Here is a 21,864-nt window from a genome sequence, read left to right as displayed (position 1 = left end):
AAGCCACGGAGGGCTATGGAGGGAAATGCAAAATACCCGGGCTCCACTGGAGGACTTACGTGACCCACGGAAGGATGGAGAAAAGTGGATCAACCGCAAGGAAGGCCCAGGAAGGATGGAGTTATCAGCAGCCACGGAAGGATGGGAATGGAAGAAGGTGCAAGCACAGGACTGCAGGGACACAGCTCTTCAAGTAAACAGGAGACCAGGAACCAACTCTCACAGAACAGGAGGGTGAGATGCTGATGGCCGAGGACACCAGGGACCGGGAGTTACAGCTGGTAGCTGAGAACTATAACCGGCGTCTGTGCCCAGCAAACGCCGGCTATTTATTTGAATCAGGCGCCGCCTGCGTGCAGCGAGGCAGCCGCGCACCCTGACGCCTGAGCTCAGAGCGAGGCTTGGGACGCTGCCAGGCAACCTGATCCACCGACCATCCGGGTGCTGGGGGTCCCGGACGGCGGCGCGCAACATGTATACTGTTTTGTAATGTTACCATTAGAATGCGTAGTACATAGTATAGCCTATAGTGTAATTTTATGCTGTATGTTGTAATATGTACTATACTGTATGCATGTGTGCTGTGGCTGTGCTTCAACACAGTATGTATGTTTTGAATGTTATCGTCTGTTTTTTGCTTTCTTTATCAAAAAATGGGAATCTTTATACATCTGCTGACACCACTCCCTGTCTCTCTCTTGCGCCTCCCTCTCTCCCTCCACCCCTGTCTCTCTCCTCTTTCTCCTACCTCCTCTCTCTCTCTTGCTCCAACATCTTTCTTCTGCCCCCCTATGGGTCAATGGCAGGGGGGGGGGGGGGGGGGCGCAGAGTTTGAGTACCCTTGGTGAGCGAAAGCTTCCGGTAAGCTCAATGGATTGGAACATGAGTGAGTGGAGTCCGGAGCATAGAGTCACCAAGCAGGCTTCACCTCGGGTGGTGCTCTCTCTGACAAACTCTGTGATCATACTGCTAGAGCAGAGGTAACACAGGTCCCCCCATCAAAAACAGGTGGCACTAGAGTTGGTTTCTTAATAAGACTTCATAGACTGCTGGTAAGAAAATTGCAGCTTTATACATACCACCCAACTGTCCCTGTTTTCGCAGGACCATCGAACGATCCCTCATCCCACCCGGAGCTGGCATTGTCTCGTGGCGGGGGGGCATTTGGGATCCCCCCAGCTAGTCACTGTGGCAGAGTAGTGGAGAATAGAAGCTGTGCACATGCGCACAGTGTCAATTCAGTAAGACAGTGGGGCTGGGGGCATGCCAGCAGCTGACATGCCAGAGCTGGCCATGCCCCTCACAGTGGTGAAAATGGGGCATGTCCTCATGGGAGTGATGTGATTTGTAGCCCATGCCCCAAATTTCAAGCGTGGTTGGGTCCCCAAATTTGAAAAAAGTTGTGAGGTATGGTTATAATGTTTATATAATGAGGTATATACAGGCACATGTCTTTGTAGTCCTAACCCACTACAAGCAGGTCCGGTGTGAATTTTCTACGCACCCAAGGCAATCTCTGTAGTTATGAGCCTTGGTCCTGCGCATGCACATACTCCCAGCTTCTATGGGCTGTTTAGGCTGCAAAAATGGACTGTGCAGGCAAGACTATATAGTAAGGATGGCCATCGTTGCCATTGCCTTGGATGGTTGCCATCGATGGCAATTCTACAACGGGCCATCGATAGTGCTAAACTATGCAATGGATGACCATCGATATTTTTACATATCGATGGTCATCCATTGTGTTTGATTGATTGGCCTGTGCCATATTGTAGTTTTAGCATTCCCTAACAGCAGGGCTATTTTTGTGGCGGAACGGTCCGGAACGCCGTTCCTGAAGTTCAACTGAAAAATGACCTCACCAGGAACGGCGTTCCGGAAGTTCAACGCCGGATGCAGGCTGCACGCACAGAGATTATCTGCAATGATAATCTCTGTTTCCGCGGTGGCAAGGAAGATGTACTTCCTGCCACCGCCCCTTGGCCTCCTTCTCCATGGATGCGCCTGACGTCCGTGTCAGTGCGCGTCCATGGTGACTTCTGCGCCCTCCGAGACACGCTGTCCCGCCCGGCGCCCGCCCGCCTCTCTTGTTGCTCTCTCCCGCCGGGCGCCCTCCCGCCTCTCTTGCTCCTCTCTCCCACCCACCTGTCTGAAGCGCCCCCAGGATCCACTCTCCCTCCGCCTGCCTGCCTAAGGGAGCTTACTCTCCAGTCCCATCTGATCCCTCAAGCCGAGCGGCAGCCTCAATTGGTACAGTAATTTACTGAACATCACTGATTAATGCAATTTTATCTTTAACACTGCTGTTGCTGTCTGAAACATCTCAGTGTGGCAGCATGGGCATCTTGGTGTGGGCCATATGTTTGGGCATCTCTGTGTGGGCTACATGGGCATCTCTGTGTGGGCCTTATATATAATGGGCGTCTCTGTGTGGGCCTTATGTATAACGGGCATCTGTGTGTGGCATATGTATAACGGGCATCTCTGTGTGTGGCATATGCATAATGGGCATCTCTGTGTGTGGCATATGTATAATAACTGTTACGGAGCGGGGTATATGTATAATGAGCATCACGGTGTGGGGCATATGTATAATGGGCTTGACGGTGTGGGGCATATGTATAATGGACATCATGGTGTGGGCCTTATGTATAACGTGCATCTCTGTGAGTGGCATATGTATAACGGGCATCTCTGGGAGTGGCATATGTATAACGGGCATCTCTGTGAGTGACATATGTATAACGGGCATCTCTGTGAGTGGCATATGTATAACGGGCATCTCTGTGTGCGGCATATGTATAATAAGCGTTACAGTGTGGGGCATATGTATAATGGCATCACGGTGTGGGGCATATGTATAATGGGCATCACGGTGTGTGGCATATGTATAATGCAAATCTCTGTGTGTGGCATATGTATAATAAGCGTGACGGAGTGAGGAATTATGTTTTTCTTTTTTTCTCTCTCACTTTTTTTTATGTAATGCCCGCCCCTTTTGTAGCTCCTCCCACATCACCGCCCACTTTCTGCCCCCGCCCACAGTTCCTGAACCTATTTTCCTATAAAAATAGCACTGCCTAACAGAAAAACTGTAGCAAGGCATGCTAGTATGTGTAGTTTCACAGCAGCTGGAGGGCCATAGTTTGGACATGCCTGGTGTACAGGGCACCCAGCGATTTCAAACCGATACACTCTGGATCGCATCGGGATTGAATAGAAAGTAAATTGCACCGTGTGTATACTACTTAAGGTGCCCATACACGTTACAATTATTGTATACAATATCGCATCTCATCCCATCTCGGTTTTGCGATGAGATGAGATCTAGTGCAAAAAGTATGTGCTGCACATACTTTTTGTACTAGATCTCATCTCATCGCAAAACTGAGATGCGATCAGATGCGATAATGTATACAATATTGTATACAATAATTGTAACGTGTATATAGGCACCTTTAGAGTGAAACCACAGTTCAGTAGCTGCATCACCTATCTCGCATTAAACAAACCCCACAGTGTCAGCTAGAAGTAAAAAGCTATCACAAGAGTGACAGAGATCCTTTTTAAGAGATCCTGATATACCATCAGTCCATTTGAGTACTTAAACCAAAGACAGTTAGCAATGTGCTCAAGAATTTGATTAGCAGCACGGCTGGGTTCCTAAGCAGATAGCTGCCAAGAACATGGATGTTATGTTATCGATAGTCTCCGATGGCATAGTTGGTTACTATCGATAGCAACGAACAGTTTCGCCATCGGTGACTTTCTTCGTTGTAAACCCACCGATGGCCATCCCCGTCTCACTAATCCACGTTAGCCCAACAGACGGGCACCCAACAGCGGGTACATGCGCAGTCAGTGTACACTAGTAACCACGCCTCTCTAGTCTCCCACCAGCCAATCGGGCGTTGTGGTGGTGTGGAGAGGGTTTGTTCTCGCGAGATGTCTGAGGCTATGTCCCATTTCAAACTGAACAGAGCAGCAAGCGCAAGCGCCGGTTACCGGCGGACGAGAGCGAAGGCACCAGCACTAGTAGCAGGCAACGGGGGAACGGCAGCCGGCAGGTAGTATACCCCTCTATACTCCCCGTGTATATGTGCGCGACCTGTGACTTGTTCTCGACCACGGTGCTGTAAAGTCAGTAGATATTTCCATGTGTACTGTTAGTATGGTGCTTTGACAGATGTACTGTACAGTATGTGACATGAAGGGTGGGGGTTGCGGCTGAGCGCTGCTTGCCTTCTGTAGTGGCAGCACGGATAGAAAACCATTATCTGGAATCCGTAGTTGCTGGTTTAACTACAGTCTCTAGTACCTGGGAATATTTGTTTTGATACAAGGTAAATGCTCTGAGCCTTAGCGGGTCAATATTATTATTATTTATTATTATTATTAGCGAGGAATTCCCAGTGTTAACGGCCACACTTTATGGTGTCCAGAATTCGCACACATGCTTGCTGCCCAATAGGTTAATGAGAGAATTTGTGAGCTTATTCTTGTTGACACACAGAGCTGCGTGTATTTTTAAGCCCGCCATTCGCATTGCTGCCTGCCCCACTTCGCACAGCTGCGAATGGATGTTTTGCATAAACATCCATTTGCAGCCTAGGGGTCGAGGATCACATCATTAGATGTATGCCGACCATCGATTGATGTGGAACATACACGCAAAAGTAAGACACTCTCTGGTGCCTTAGTTTTGCGTTTCCCTGGACGAGCATAGGTCAGGCACTTGACATCCGGTGACGTCAGCTGCCCGCCCCCAGCAGCCGTGTCACTGCCTCATTTCCCTGGGAATGCTCAGCGTTTTCATGGCAACACCCATGAAACGCTGGGTGTTCCCATGGGTGCGGCTATCCGCCGCTGCCTCACGCCCGCACTGTTGGGTACGAATGGGATGGTGAACTTGAACTGTGTATGCGCAGACATCGGGAGGGCATAGTCAACCAAAATAAGGTCCCAGAGCTTTAACAAGCCTTTAAAGGGTGCAATATCAGGTGTAGTTTAAACCCGCAGGACAGCATTTCTCACCCATTGCAAATTTAGAGGATTAATCACCTAGATCTATACGGGTGCCGGACGACTCCCCGACAGTCAGTATTCCGACGTCGGAATCCCGACTGCTCCCTCGTGGGGGTCCACAACCCCAATAGAGGGAGAATAAAATAGGTGGCGAGCGCAGCTCGCCACCGTGCCCGCAGCGTGGTGAGTGCAGCGAGCCCGCAAGGGGCTTCATTGCACTCCCCACGCTGTGCAGTCGGGATTCCGATGTCTGACTGACTGTCGGAATCTTATACACACCCGATCTATACAGTTCTGACATCCTTGTTGCACACTGTCATTAGTTTTAAATTTTCCATATTCTAGGCAAATGGAAGAGTGCTTGCAGTACATATTTTGGCTACAAAATAATTATTGGGCACATTCTTAAGGTCCATACACAGTGGATGATTTTGCCCAGCGTGTATGGACAGAGATAATGGGGAAAATCGCTGGTCTAAAAATCACTGAGTGCATGCACACTACGATTTTCACCCACCTAAGCGTTTTTTTTTTTTCTTTTGTGGGGTGGAGACATTCCATAGCAGGACGCTATGAAAAGCTGTCCACCCAGTTGCTCATCTGCTGGTTGCTATCTGCGGTAGCGTGCATCAATGCTCACTGCTGGCCCATACACACTGGGTGGCTTTTGAGTTGAACGCAACTCCAAAGACAAAACTGAGCTGCTTTCAGCTCAATATCGCCCAGTGTGTATGGGCCTTATGGTGCGTACACACTGCTGCAATTAGTCATGAAATCGCTGGCAAAATGGTCGCTCAGTGACCATATTGCCAGTGATTTAATGTGCAGCAAGCGATAAATGGCTGGGAGCGCGCTCCCGCGGCCAGCCCTTCATGGTCGCTGGTCGCAGGAGCTTGCTCCTCCGATTCTCCCTAAAAGTTGCTGGTGCACAAAGCACTGTGCACCAGCGACAAGCGACACCTACTATGTCCAGCGCTGGCCGGGATCCGCCCACCCTCCCAGTCACAGCGTGACACGCCGGCCGGGACCCGCCCACCTTCCCTGTCACAGTGTGAAACACGGCCCCCCCCTGCTTCCTCCTCCGTCCCTGCCCGCGCATACAGCACAGAAGCTGCTGCGCAAATCTCCCCCCCACTGTGCCAGCACCCACACCTCCACACCCACAGCCGCACTAGTCAGTGCATAGGCTGTGTTTAGAGGGCATTGGTGTTGGGCAGCATGATTATGTTCATGCTGCCCATCGATGGTGATTTGCACCATCGGTGGGCAGCATGAGCATTACCATGCTGCCCCACACCAATAGTATGTGGGCTCAATATAAATGAAGGGGGCATTGGTGTCGGGGTGGCAGGGGCCGCACGGCCGTCTTGTGCCCCCACACCCCTGGCAGGAGCGGGGCACTAGCGGCTGCTGCTGCTAGATTATCCTGCCCATACAAAGATGACCCCTGCTACATCTGTATATACACCATATACACTTTTATTCCCTTCCAGAAGGACTTCCCACAACCCATGTCAATCATAAATGAATTTAAATAGAGGGTAAAAAAAATCTAGTCAAAATTGCTAGCAATTTTCAGGGAAAATTGCTGGTCCCTCTGAAAAACTGGAAACTGAGCAATATATTGCTGAGAAATATATTGCGGAGATATATTGCAAGTACACTGAGCAATATATTACTCAGCAATATATTGCTAGCAATATATCTCCCCCGTGTGTACACACCATTAAGTCTACAAATACATATCACACCATGCCTACCATGTGTCTTATTTGGCTACTCTCTGTATTTATTATTATGGTTTATTTACATTGTGCCACCAGGGCTCTACAGCGCCTAACAATACATAAAAGAGCAAGAAGAAAATAATTACAGTACAAGGCAATTTAGGACAAGTATATGGTAAATAAAGACAGTTGCATCAGGGGACATGACACTGAAGAAATTATTACAGTGGCAGATGTATAGTTCATTGGGGCCTACACAAGGGGCAATTACAGCCCCATTTCTAAGCAATCTAACTAGATCACTTAGAAATGACACACTGATCGCTCTGTGTGTATGGACGATGGTGATGCGTGGTCCTGCACATCCCTTTCACCAGACTAGATATGTCTTCCCAGAGAACATGGGCATGACAGATCACTCAGCACACACCCCCCTGCTGCAGCACTGAACGATGCTAGATTGCTCAGCACAGAGACTCAACTCATCCCGTGTGTAGGCCCCATAAGAAAAGAGCATGAGGAGAGAGGGCCCTGTTCATGAGAGCTAACATTTTAAATTGAAGGGGCAGACAGAAAGGAATGACACACAAAGGGTAGAAGTGAGCATAATATACAGTTTGAAATTACTATAAAGCTGCTTAATAAAAGAGAATGTATTCTCGTGTATGAAAGTGCATATTGCTACATTGTGGTAGTACTGGTCACCAGCTTGTTGGATTTTCAGCCTGTCCTTCAATCGATAGAAACCATTGATGGTCAGTTGCCCGATGTTCACACGTTATCCAGTGCTGTGTCTTTAGACACAACAGTTCATCACAAAAGCATACAATCGGTGTCTTTCTTCTATAGATGTCTACTGCTGCTCTTACATATTCTCGCACAGCAGCTGCAACCAAAGATGCAGCTGCTGTATATTGAGAGTTATTTGATTTTTGCTGAATGACTTTTTTTACTTTTCTAGTTTCAGGTATCAAATTAACTAGGTGATTCAACGCGCCCTACGGGCGCTCTTCACACCGTCGTGAGGGGCTGCGCCCCCTTAATTTGTGAACGTTTGTATTGTGAGAAATATGGTTATAATTGTATGAAAAATGCCTGTATTGCAACTTGAGTTATAGGTGAAATGTGTTAAATAGAAAGCATATGATTTGGAAGGGGGTGTGTATTGCTTTGTTGAATTAAAAAGCGCTTAGAGTAAGATGTACATTGATAGTGTGGAGGGTACAGTGACATTTGTGGGTGGGTGTGTGGGGGGGGGGGAGGTGTGTGTGTGTGCAATAGTATAGTAGGGTGTTTTTGAGTCAGCGCCTCCCCGCTGGTGGAGGTCACGACACAGGAAAACAGGAGGCTGGGTGGTGATAGGGGTGTGTGGGCATAAGGGGGACTAAAGAGGAGGTGGGGGACACTGTGCAGCTTCATGGTCGCTGGGTGAGGGTCCAGCGTGGCAGTACAGGACGGTGCCCCTGAGTCAGTGTCTCCTGCTACTGGGTGGGAGTTAGGGTGCATGAGAGCAGGAAACAGGGGGTGAGTGTGGGTCGGGGTGACAATAGGATAGATCACTCCGAGACACACCTCCCGGCGCTAGGCAGTTTTAGTATGTTCAGATAGATTGGTTTGATAAATAATATGGTTTTACAGCTGCAGCATGCACTTCTGTGAGCCAGTCTAGACTCACACAAGAGAGAAATTGGGGAAGGGGGGGGGGGGGGGGGGGGGGTTGAAGTGGATTGCGCTGCTGGTTGGAAAAAATATATATTTGAAACAACACACTGATTGGCTGAGTAAAAATGAATGCTGGGCACACTGTTACTTTCGTAATTCTATATGGAAAGAATATAAATCAGTAAAACATATACATACATTTATTACATAAAAACAATACTATAATGTTCATGAGATAATTTTAGTATTGTTTTTATGTAATAAATGTATGTATATGTTTTACTGATTTATATTCTTTCCATATAAAATTTACAAAAGTAACAGTGTGTCCAGCATTCATTTTTACTCAGCCAATCGGTGTGTTGTTTCAAATATATATTTTTTTCCAATCAGCAGCGCAATCCACTTTAAACCCTTGCATGAGAGCAGGAGGCTGGGTGGTAAAGCATGATAGGGGAATGTGGGCAACACAGGGTGAGCGGGTCCCCACTGGCGGAAGTAACAGGGCAGGAGGCAGGGCAGTGATAGTGGTGTGTGGGCATGAGGGGTAGTAAAGGTTTTTGGCTGTTGCAGAGTAGGGATGGGCATTCGTGCAGACGCCATCGATGGTTGGCATTGATGGCGATTTTGCACCATGCCATAGATAGTAGTAACATATTACTTGGATAACCATCGATTTTTGTAGCTATCGATGGTCATCCATTATATCTGACTGAACAGGCCGTGGGTCAATCAGAACTCGGTGACGGGACTTCCGGGTGTGGGGGGCGGAGCTATGCTCCGTGTTCCGGCACCTTAAAAAAATTTGGAACTTGATCGGTTCTCCTTTGCCATTGATGTAGGGAAACCATTTGGTCCTCCCACATAGATGGCAAAAGTATTAAACATCGGCCATAATCCATCGATTTGAAATCATTGCTGGTCGATGGGCATCCCTAGAACTGGAGGATGGTGGGGGACAGGATGCAGCTCCCAGCAGTGGGTGAACGTCTCCTCGCACTGGGAGGGAGTAAGGGGGTGGATGAGAGCAGGAGGCTGTATAATAGTGGTATGTGGGCAAGACATTGATAAAAGTTGTGGCGCTGGTGCAGAGGACTGTGGGGGAACCAGCAGCGCAGCAGCCAGGGCCGGATTTCCCACCTAGGGGCGGCACCTGCTTGTGGCGGTACAGGATCCCCCATTCTCACGGGGGTATGTGAAATGCAGGAGCGGGGTCACGGGAGTCTGCTGGGGGGGGAGGGGGATGCCGGAAAGGGGCCAGGGGGGTTTGCAAATTGCGGGGGGGGGGGTTTGCGGGGATCTGCGATTAGCGGGAGGGGCCGTGAATCGCTGGAAGGGGGGGTCCGCAAATTGCGGGAGGGGGGTTGTGGGGGTCAGTGAATTGCGGGAGGGGCGCGGGGATCCGTGAATGAAGGGAGGTCATGCAGGGGGTCATGAATCGTGGGGCGGTGTGAATCGCGGGAGGTGTGTGAATTGCGGGAGGGGTGTGTCACGGGAGGTGCCGTGGGGGTCCGTGAATCGCGGGAGGGGGTCCACAAATCGCAGGAGGGGGGTGCGGGGGGTGCTGTGAATCACGGGAGGGGGCGGGGTCCGCAAATTTCTGGGGGGGGGGGGGCGCAAATCGCAGGAGGGGGGGCCGTGAATCGCGGGAAGGGGTTCGCGGGAGGTGCCGTGAATAGCGGGGGTCCGCGAATCCCGGTAGGGGGCTTGGGTCCGCAAATCACGGGAGGGGGCCCGCCGTGAATCATGGGGGGGGTGTCACGGGGGGGGGGGGGTCACGCGAATCATGGGAGGGGGGGGTGTCGCGGGGGGGTCACACGAATCGTGGGAGGGGGTGTGTCGCAGGGGGGGGTTCTGGCAGAGGGTGGGGGGTGCGGGAGTAATGGTGGATGGTGGCTGTGGAGTAATGGTGGGCGTGTACTGAGCCCTGGCTGGGCGGGGGGAGGTGATGTCAAGGGTGTGCGGTGTGTAGAACGTTATACACATAGAACACTTTCCCTGGGGGGGCGGGTTTGTGTATCCTGCTGGGCGAGAACGTTATATACACAAGGGATGAGTGACAGATCTGGCTAAATATATAAGAGATTATCCTGGTGCATCCTCGATGCCCTGCACCAGCAAAATACCTAACATGGGGCCTTATTTTGGTTCATTCTTTCTGACAAAATCCTTCTTAGATGGACAAAACCATGTGCACTGCAGGGGGGGCAGATGTAACATGTGCAGAGAGAATTAGATTTGGGTGAGTAATTTTGTTTCTGTGCAGGGAAAATACTGGCTGCTTTATTTTTACACTGCAATATAGATCTCACTTTGAAGTAAAACCCCACCCAAATCTAATTCTCTCTGCACATGTTACATCTGCCCCACCTGCAGTGCACATGGTTTTGCCCATCTAAGAAGGATTTTGTCAGAAAGAATGAACCAAAATAAGGCCCATGCTGACAGGGTCTGTTGGCTGCAACTGTAGCACTGAAGTATGAGGATGCATCTGGAGCACTCTCCTGTCTGTGGTCACAGTGGTGGGATGAGGAGACCTGTGTCCTAAAGCTATGTTCTATTTGTGTTGTGAGGGACCTATACATATCACATAGCTCCCACTTGTTTCTTTCACCTGGTTATGGTATAGCGGATTAACACTGTCTAGATCATGTTATGGTCAGACCAGTCTATTTAGGTTATAGTTAACCGTATCTAAATCGACGGGAGTGGGATCGACATGAGTATTTCATGTGGCTATGTTGACATGGACACTGTATAAGTGCATGGTGTCCCCTCGCATGGCTCACTAGGGTTACCACCTCCTCCCTTTAATTCCGGACACATTAATTACACAGGTTCTGTGGCTGGCTGATTTCAAGCCACAGAACCTGTGTAATTAATGTGTCCGGAATTAAAGGAATGAGGTGGTAACCCTACTCACTGTGCTCGCCATGCTTCGGGCACACTTGTATAATAATAATAATAATAATAATCAAATTCAATGTCCATTTTACAGTAAAGTGTGAACCTGTGCCAAAAAAAGTAGAAAACCTCATGGAGACCATGTGACCCTCGAACACTACCTCTACTCACAATCTAGATGCGGTTGACTATCTTTAGGCATCTAACTAGACGCGTTTGATGAAACATGGTCAAATATAACATGGTTGATCTAGACATCATAGATTCATCGAAACGGTCACCTTTAATGGCAGCATTAGTCCTTTGTCACAAAGCTAATTCCTGTGATTGTCACTCTGTTAAACTGGGCCTATGACAGGGATGGGCAATTATTTCAGTAATTTTTTTGAGGGCCACACAAAATAGCATTGCAGGGACATGCCCCTTTTGCCAATGACCACGCCCAGGGGCAGATCTAGAACAAAAGGACAACTGGGGACCATGACAGGAAAAGGTTGGGGGGGGGGGGTATTGCCAGTGATGGGAGTGTGCCCCGGCGATAAATTGCCGGGTGCGCGCTCCCGCTTTCAGCTGATTACCTCTGCAGCACCGCCGGCAGAGATTTCTTTTCATCAGCGACCATCTCTGGTCGCTGATGAAAAGGAGACACTAAGCAATATATCTCCCCCGTGTGTACACAGCTTAATGGATTAGAGAAGCAGGGAGTGGCAGGTGAGATCATGAGAGACTGATGAATAGTAGAGGCATAGGGTCATACATATATACATACATGTACTGACTCTCATTCATCCAAACATACCCTGACTCACACATCCATCCATCCATACATACACTGATGCTCTCTTACATACATACATATATACATTTCACCCCACCCCCACACCAAGGCACAATAAATAAGACCACTACCACCTTAGTCAGCCACTACTGGGGGCACAATTGTTTACAAATGGCATCTTACCTCTGGCTGGGGCGTGGACTGCTGTTGCTGGATTATAGTTCCGCCGGCTCATTCAACCTCTGGCATTGGCTCCGGCTGCCGGCTCATTCAACCTCTGGCATTGGCTCCGGCTGCCGGCTCATTCAACCTCTGGCATTGGCTCCGGCTGCCGGCTCATTCAACCTCTGGCATTGGCTCCGGCTGCCGGCTCATGGAGTCCCCTGTGTGGGCGGCTGCCGGCTCATGGAGTCCCCTGTGTGGGCGGCTGCCGGCTCATGGAGTCCCCTGTGTGGGCGGCTGCCGGCTCATGGAGTCCCCTGTGTGGGCGGCTGCCGGCTCATGGAGTCCCCTGTGTGGGCGGCTGCCGGCTCATGGAGTCCCCTGTGTGGGCGGCTGCCGGCTCATGGAGTCCCCTGTGTGGGCGGCTGCCGGCTCATGGAGTCCCCTGTGTGGGCGGCTGCCGGCTCATGGAGTCCCCGACATGTGCAGGCACAGTTGAGCTGCTGTCGTGGAATGCTTTCCCTTGGTGATAGCGGCTTAGTGCTGCTGCTGATGAGGAGCAGGATCTCAGTGCAGGGGTGGCTTGCTGAACCACACATTCAAGTGTGCCACTAACAGTAGATCCTGCTACTTCCGCCGACTGGGGAGACTGGACTCTCTGCGTCTCTCTCCTTTGGACACTGCTCCGCACTTCCAGGTTTGCCGAGATCCCACTGTAATCTGGGTTTCGATCTGCACTTAGGTCGACAGTCATTAGGTCAACACCATTGGGTTGACAGGTGGGAAGGTTAACAGGGGTTTAGGTCGGAAGGTCGACATGGTTTTTTTTTACTGTTTTTTTGACCCGAATGTCGACACAGTCGACATGGACACAGTTGGAAGTCCACCACAGCCCCTCTCTTTGCTTGCTATGCTTCGGGCACATTGCCTCCCTGCGCTCGGCACACTCGTTTATTCTCCCACCACGCCCTAGTGGATGGTAGGGCATAAAATACAGCATGTCGACTCAAAAAACAGTAAAAAAAAAACATGTCGACCTAACGCTGTGTCGACACTGTCTCCTGTCGACCAAACGGTGTCGTCTTAATGACTGTCGACCTAAGTGCAGTCTACAATACGACCGTATCCCCTGTGATCTTGTGAGCGTAGTGTACGCAAGGACAAGCAGCTCTGCCAATCGGGTTGCTTGTCATTGCGCAATGGTGGGGGGCAGCGGGCCATGCGGGATCGTTTTGTGGGCCGTAAATTGCCCACCCCTGGCCTATGACTTTTTCTGACTGATATGCAACCTGCAACACTGCTCCCCATCTGAAACTGTGAGCTTTCAGCATCAATTTGCAATTACCTGTTAAGTCCAATTTCCGATAACGATCTTCTACTCTTTGGATAAAAATATTCCTTATACTTTACCACGGACAGAAGCTTTTCTAATATACTTTGTACTACTGAGCTTTCATATGTCTTTTATTTACAGAAAACTATGAAACTAGTAATTATTGTATGCTATGTAGTATTGCACGCAGTACAATGAAACAATGGTAAAGGGAAAGATGACCACTTCTGTACCAACCAATATCGAGAATAAGTGTAAGGATCATTGGATAGACAGCAACTAGGTCGACATGCTGTAAGGTTGACACAAGCATTAGGTCGACATGGGGAAGGTTGACCGTCAAAAGGTCAACGTGTGTTTTTTTTTATTTTTTTTTGTCACGAACTTCGACACAGTCAACATGGACATTAGCACCACGTCCCCTTGCATGACTCGCTGCTTCTGGCACTGTTTTTATTCTCCTATAAATTTTCTCTGGATTAGACCCTAAAACTCATAATCCAATGAAGTGGTGAAGTGTGCAGCGCCTGAAATCCTCTGTGTTAAGTATATAAGACAGATGTAATCCTTTGTCTAAGTGTTAGAAGCACCCATTGCTGTATGCTGCCTTATGTTGAGCTAAAGTGACATAATGATGATTTCTTCTTCAGGGACATCGAGTTGTAGGTGGATCCAGAGGACCGGGCATTAATCTCCAAAGTTTTTGGGCTTCCCAGCATGCCTGGATCCTTTAATCCTATAACCCCGCCTCCTAGCACATGCATGGCCTTCACTTTTTTGTTGGTGCCTGCAGGAAGCGGGTGCACCAGTTTTCTCTCCTGAGATTGCCTCAGGCAAATCCCAAGCTTTTCTTTTTATAAACTTATTTTTACACTGAACACGCAGCTTCAGTAGCCATAGCAACTCTCATCTGACGCTGCTGCTTTGACACCTCCGCCGGCATTCATTACCTCCTGCAAGCTCCGGCTAATTAGGTAGAGCGGACAGAGGAGCCGCACAAGCAACTAGCAACGCCTGAGTGACCACTCCTCTGGGACAGCGTGGCTGGAGATCTGGGAGGGTATGAGATGCTCTCTCCGGAGAGTGGAGAAATCGCTGTCTGTTACCACCCCCATACCATCCAGGTTACTAAGCGCAGGCGGAAATCACTCCCCATTAGTCAGGGGATTGATCTCCATTTTAGCAGGCTCGCATACCCATGGGGGAAGCCCAGCAAGGGGGAGGTGTCATCTAGCTTTAGGCGTGAGTTCACTCCGGTGCTCCTGTTGGGATGCTGTATCACATGAGTCTTCATTCCAGGTCAGGTACATGGCCTGGACAGAATGCCACGGAGCACTATACCTTGGTACACTGTGACAGTTCCCAGGTTGCATTGCGGCAGATCCTATGTTACATTGTGGGTACTGCCCAGGATGCAATGCAGCCACTCCAGCATAAAAAAGCAATATAAATGTATAATATTAAAACAATTAAATAAAAATAAATAAATAAAATTAATTTCAATGCTCCCAATGGCATACATTCCTCCCCCCCCCCCCCCCCCCCCCACCCCCCCCAAAAAAAAAAAAAAAATCTGTCAGGTTCACTTAAAGCCTTGCTACAAAGCTACTTTTAAAGTACTGTGTTGATAAACAACATCTTGTGATCCAGTTATTCTATCTTCATGGTGCACGTAAATAGCTATTTGAAAAACCTGCAAGATCAGATATTTTGTGGTCAGAGCAGACTCTGTAATATTTCATCTAACCATAGTTAATCATACATGTGTGAGTAGTTTTTTACAAACTATTTTTCAAATAGATGTTATTACTCAGGAAGCCTAGAGTACATTTAAAGAGTAAAGCTTTATAGGCTATCTTTTGACCCTTGTTCTGGACATGCAGCATACAGTACATTTTCACTTCCCTTTAGCAATGCGAGGGCTTTATTTGCTGCAGGATTTTCCACTGGTCCATCTGTTTTAGCTGGCACCTCAGTAATGTCTGACGCCCTTCTAGATCCCATTGGGGAAGTGGCATGGGCTGCGCACACTCGCTCCTAATGCCGGTTATCCAAAAAGGAGAATCTGTTTGTGCTGTCCATATACCCTATGACTAACAATGTGGTTGGAGCGCATCCTTCAGTACATGCACCTCCCTCACTACGAGCAGCCATTAAGCTTTGAATAGTAATTTACTTTGTGCAAAAATGTACTGGTAGGTTAGTTCGCTCCAACAAAAATGAATTCTAGTGTACATGGGCAGACAAGGTATTGACGTGTGTTTCTGTCTAATCCAATATCTCTGCATGGTTTGGTAAAACTCCCCCATGGTCTATTTATTGAGTTGGTGTTAATATTGCAGACTAACATCAGATTGTTTCATATGCTGCATAAGATGACAAAAGAGCAAAGGGTTTGCACCCATGTTACCCATATGGATATGGGATGAGGATACGTCTTGGACAGAGTACCAGGCTAGGGTTCTCAATCCAACACCTGGAAAATGTTCAACTACCCTTTCCAGTATCAATTATTATTATTATTATTATTATTATTTTTTTAATGATTTGGATCATTTTTGAATATACACATTTATAAATTGATTTTTGTTAATACAACTTTTATAGTGGGTACAGACGTGCACTTTTACTAGAAATTCAATCCCAATTCGAACAGGATCAAATCGAATGATACGCAGAATGCATTCGATTTGACTATAAAGTACAGATCTATACTATATAGTCTTGCCTGTCAAGACTATTTTTTTCTACGATTCGCATGCCAGCCAAGACCTTGGGATTTCATCCCTCTCCCTTCAGATAGACGGGCTGTTTTTTTTCTAGCACCTCCCCATTCCTGTATAAATCCACTCTCCTCCCCCTTCCTCCTTGTCTTTTTTTCCTGTCTCCTAGTTTTCAGTTAGGACTAGGCAGATTAGGTTTGTTTTCTAGCAGGGCTTACCTCTTATTACAGGCGTTCACTCTGGGGCAAGTGCAAGATGGTAGCGTGACCCAGAGAGGGTTCCTGCCCATAATATTTACCTGAAAGTGTACCTTGGTTGGATTCTGTTCAGGTTGCAGATAAAGGCGTTCCATAATGGTTAAAAGGTCTACATGTAAGAGGTCCGGAATAGCAGAGCCTGACATCTGCTTGGCAGCGGCGTAAGTTTGGCTGCAAGGCAAACGCAGAGACTACAAGCCCCACAATCCATTGCGCTAATAGCGCAGATTTCTATTTGATTTTACACTACACAGGAGCACGCATTGGGATCCAATCTGCATTAAATATAGAAAAACAATTGTTCTATAAGCAAAATCGAATAGAAAAATAGGGCATATCTCATATAACTATGAGTGCCAACATCTGAGAGATGTGCAAAGTATCCGCTAAAAATGCCAGCAACGCTCATATTTGTATTATAAATTCAAATAAATGTGTTAAAATAAATGTTAAATACATTTTGGTTTAAGTTATAGATGTAGGAAATATAACGGGTTATTCTGATAATTAAAATGTTTGGCAATTTTCTCACAAATAGGCACTTGGCATTTAAAGGGTTAACCTATACTATGCTCATAGTGACTGTAGTATATCAAAGAGCAGTATGATTACCATATTGCTCAGCAGATGGTGAGTAAACACTTTAAACTGGATTCTACATTCTGAAGAGATTACCAGGTAATCTGCTATAATGGACATAGCAAACTGTGACGTACAGTTTAAGGGTTATATACATGGCAATTGATTTCGGAAAATACTGTGAAGCTTGCTAAATGTTTTTAAACTTGATGCAATAATGAAGTATGTAAGCAGACCTGTGTGTGTGTTTTTTTTTCCATTAATATAAGATTTCAAATCACTTTCTATCAATCTCAATTTGTTCTATCTAAATACAATGGCAAATTCAAGTTTCCGCCTTCACTTTTAACAGGCATTGCTTTAAATGTGTATTTACGCTTAATTCTAAAGTAAAACAAACTAGGAAGTTTATAAAGGGGGGTATTCAATCTGTGGGTCACGGCTGTCGAGCAGGCTGGACAACCTTGACCCAGTCCCGTTCTCGGTCAGCTCGACCTAGAACAAGCAGGCGGGACATTGAGAACCGTGAACTGCCGCAGGGCGAGAATGGGGCCTGGCCGGGAATAGTCGAGCTGCGGCCGTGAGCTCGGCAATTCCCGGCCGTTTTTGGCAGAACGAGCCCGACTGCTTGTGAAGTCGGGCTTGTTCTGCGAGATCACCTGCTCAATGCTGTCAAGGAAGACAGCATTGAATAGGGCCTGGCGGCCATCTCCCCCGACGGGAGATGCTCGCCGGTGATTGAATATCCCCCTTAATGTGTTCTGCAATCAATAAAAATACAAGAAAGCCATCACCAATAGATTAATACATCTAGATAAAAACAGTAGTGTAACACATTGGCGATGCTTATAGAAATCCAACCACCGCTATCCCTATTGGGACAATACTATTCCAAAAGAGTCTTGTCTACAGAATCGGCCTTCTCTGCAAAAAGAGACAAGGACCATAGTGAAAATAGAAACAAATCAGGCGCAAAAATAAAACAATTAAAAATATTATCCATCTAATAAAAGTAAATATGCAGCTCCTAGTTGTAATCTGGATTGTTACAAATATTTTTAAGAGCATAAGGGACCAAAAAAAGGGTACAATTTTAAGGACCATAGTGCAACACCGTAAATGAATGGTACTTTTTCTTCCATTTTGTCAGTTACACTCACTCACATGTGAATCCCTCTGGTCGGAATCCTGACAAGGGGGGGCAGTGTACCGCCCCCCCCCCCCCCTTGGGGGCTCTCTGCGCTCGCCACGCAGTGGGCCAGGAGCCTCGCTACGCTCGGCACACTATTTTATTCTCCCTCTATGGGTGTCCACGACAAAGGGACAAAGTGCCGGCATTGCGGAGGTCAGGATTCCCGCGTCTGTATTTGTCTGTCTGGATTCCAACCACCGGCCTTATGACCGCCCCACACTGCAACAGAATCACCTGTGGGGAAAGCAGTATTGGCGCACATAACGCACAGTTTCAAAAAAAAAATTATTCAGAAAACAGACACGTACAACTCATAATTTTGGATTGTTATTGTGCTTCTGTTTGTTTTAATTTAATATTCTTTATATGGTTTTCATTAAAAATGGAAAAATCTAATTTCTTCTTGTATTCATATTACAAATACGTTAAGTATTTACTCTGATAAATTTTGAGGCTTGCTGAATCAAATAAAATGAAATTCCTTTTTTTATTACATTAGGGATTTGACACAATGGACCAATCAGATGTTATATTAAGACTACAACGTAAATTAAAGGAGGCAGAAGAGCTGCGGGATCAGGCTGCGCAATATGGACTTCAGCTGTTGGAAAGTCAAAGTGACCTCCAAAATCAGTTGGAGGAGCAGCGCAATGAGATGACTGGTACTATTGAGGTAAAAGTTGTAATAAAAATCTGTAGCTATTCTTTTGAATGAATATTGAAGGGAAAGTTGTGTTTTTTTGTTTTTAAATAATTTTTTATAACATTGTTAAATTATTCACTGACGTCAATGATAAAGGCGAGTCAGGTGCTTAGTTAAAGACCAATCTGTAACCCCCCCCCCCCCAAAAAAAAATAAGTAATACCACTATGTCACTAGTACGGCCTCATCTACAATATTGTTTTTAGTTCTGTAAGTTGGATCTCCAGAAGGGATATATTCAAGACTGTACTAAGAAGGGCAATTAGAAAGGTGCATGGCCTGCGTGAACAAACTTACCCAGGAAGTCTAAAAGACAGTAATATGTATACTTTGGAGCAGAGAAAGGGAAAGGTGGGACACTAGAAATATTCATATCATAAGTTTAACATTAAAAGAAAAACCTTTTTTAAATGTACGGGAAGTATTAGAAAATAAATAAGGACATGCACTGAAAATGGAGGGAACTGGGTTCAGAGGAAAAATTTCCTCACAGAAAGGGTAGCCAACTAGTGGAAGGGTCTCCCATCAGAGGTGAGAGAGACTAATACGGTAGAGCAATTTAAACATTTATGGGATAGTAATAAGGTTAGGAAAGAGGCAGACTAAATGGGCCAGGTGGTTCTTATTTGTTGTCAAATTCTGTTATGTTCATATACTATTTTTAGATCGTTAAATGTATAAAGTTTCATTAAAAAAATAATTGTTGTTGTTGCAAACATCTGTTTGCAACTACAAATAATATTTTATATATTTGAAGTGTCACATCAAGTTTTTCTATTCAGTTTTGTTGCATTAGATTGCATCTAAGATGTGCATTTGAGGAAGGCACTATGAAGCTCACTCGCGCAGCATGGTGTATGAGGCTAAAGTACATCTATACTTAAACTTTTATCGCCTCTCTTCCGGTGTTCAACTGTACATCTCTTGATGGTAATTGGCTTGTACATCTAGGGTCTGATTCTTAAGATAACAGGTTATCTTGAACATTTTAAGCTGTATATCAAAAGTTTAATTGAATAAAATATATTGATTAAAAAAAGAAAGATAACAGGTTTTATTATTATTAATTTTGAGAGGAGTTTTCTTCATATTAAGTCCTAAGGAGTAACTAAGCATAAAGCAAGCCCTTGGGATGAGAACAGAATTGTTACTTTCCGTGAGTTCTGTACTGGTTTTGTTGCTTTAACAAACCTATTTTTTTTTATTTAATGTTACAGAACCTGGAACAAGAAAAGTACTCGCTCCAACGAGAGGTTGAACTTAAAAATCGCATGCTAGAAAGTCTGACCTCTGAATGGGAAAATGTAAAACAGCAACAGAAGGTTAAACTTGAACAGATACAAGAACAACTTGAGAGGAACCATAATCGTGAAGTTGGTGAACTGAAAGATAAGGTAAGGAATACAGATTGTCAGGGGTGTAACTAGAAGTAGGAAAAACACATATAAACAAATGATTATTTTCATTGAAAACATGTATGTGCGAATGAATTTTCAGACTTATTTTAAATGATCAGGTATTGACTTGCGAGGCCTCCTCATTCAAAGTCAGTCCTAACCATCAAGGGTTATTGCCAGTACTAGCGCTATTCTTGATGACCAGACCAAAACAGTTCAGTAATTTGGCATTGATTACAGTCTTGTCTGTGTTTGTCCATGCTACTTCTGACCAGCCAAAAGAGTTGGAGAAGATGCACCGTTACATTTTGAGATCCGACCAGGGGACCGGTCCGAGGAACACTAACTAGTGAAGGGATAAAAGAAGATCCCCACGTTGGAAAGTTCTGTGTGTCTTTTTAGAGGAGGAAAAAAAGGGCAGTTGGGTGCAGAGACCCGTGACGAGGATGAGCCATCTACACAGATGGGGGAAATGTAATAGGATGAGAGAATCAGAAAGTGAGAGATTTGGTAAGAAATCTCCAGTTTTTTTAAAGCGGCAATCCTTTACACTGCAAAACAAGTTTGATTTTGCAGTGTAAATGATTGCCACTTTAAAAAACTGGAGATTTCTTACCAAATCTCTCACTTTCTGATTCTCTTATCCTATTACATTTCCCCCATTGTAGCCTCCTTTGAGAAAAGGATTTTCAGCTGATCATTAAGTTAGTAATGAGGGACCTGCAGCGTGCCAATGATCCTGCCAGCAAACTTATTCTTCCTTTATTGGCAGACCTCTACCTGTGACTAAGAAGTATGATTGACTATGTAGAAAATATCAAGTTGGTTGGTAATGTAAAGTGGACACGTCAATATTTAGTGAATTGGATAAAAGGAGAAATATTCACTATCCAAATGAGTTCTTTAACCTAGTAATAAAGTAGATTAATCGAACCATATTCCTTTTTTTTTTTTAAAGGTGAACTATGTACATTCTTCTGTTTTTATACTTTTTGTTCAGATGGAGAAGCTAAAAGCTGAATTAGATGAAGCAAGACTGAGTGAGAAACAACTTAAACACCAGTTAGACCATCAGTCTGAGGTGTTGGCTAATAAATCTGAGGAGCTGCGGATGATGTCTGAGCGGGCACATGAAACCATGTCTTCTGAAATGTCTACCCTACAGGTTGAGATATATGAACTCGAAAGTGAAAAAGTGAGTAATTAATGTTTTGGGAGGGGACATATGTCGTGTTTATATTTATATACCTGAACCATTTACATTTAAGAGATGTATTTATTTTTTATTTTTTTTAATCCACGTTACAATAAACAAGTTTGTTCTTTTTAGTATGGTTAAAACTAAAGTTTTAATTAGCTAAGTAGCCACTTCACTTGCCATGTAACCACTATTACTATAGATCAGTGTTTCCCAACATTGCT

General features: G+C 46.0%; 1 protein-coding gene across 3 annotated transcripts in view; it reads left to right on the top strand.

The window, feature by feature from the left end:
• SPDL1 (spindle apparatus coiled-coil protein 1) overlaps positions 1-21,864 on the top strand; it is a 100,766-nt gene that overhangs the window by 42,213 nt on the left and 36,689 nt on the right. For 2 of the 3 annotated variants that reach the window (XM_083181787.1, XM_083181785.1), the window contains exons 1-4: positions 3,912-4,067; positions 18,842-19,015; positions 20,263-20,439; positions 21,443-21,637. In XM_083181787.1, the coding sequence (XP_083037913.1) occupies positions 18,854-19,015; positions 20,263-20,439; positions 21,443-21,637 (534 nt within the window). In that variant the 5' untranslated portion in view covers positions 3,912-4,067; positions 18,842-18,853. Of the gene's footprint in view, positions 1-3,911; positions 4,068-18,841; positions 19,016-20,262; positions 20,440-21,442; positions 21,638-21,864 lie in introns of those variants that run through there. The other variant, XM_083181786.1, reaches the window with a different exon arrangement.

This window comes from Crinia signifera, chromosome 4 (assembly GCF_055691185.1).
Source record: "Crinia signifera chromosome 4, ASM5569118v1, whole genome shotgun sequence".
NCBI classification, from domain to species: domain Eukaryota; kingdom Metazoa; phylum Chordata; class Amphibia; order Anura; family Myobatrachidae; genus Crinia; species Crinia signifera.
This window is presented reverse-complemented; position numbering and strand designations above follow the sequence as displayed.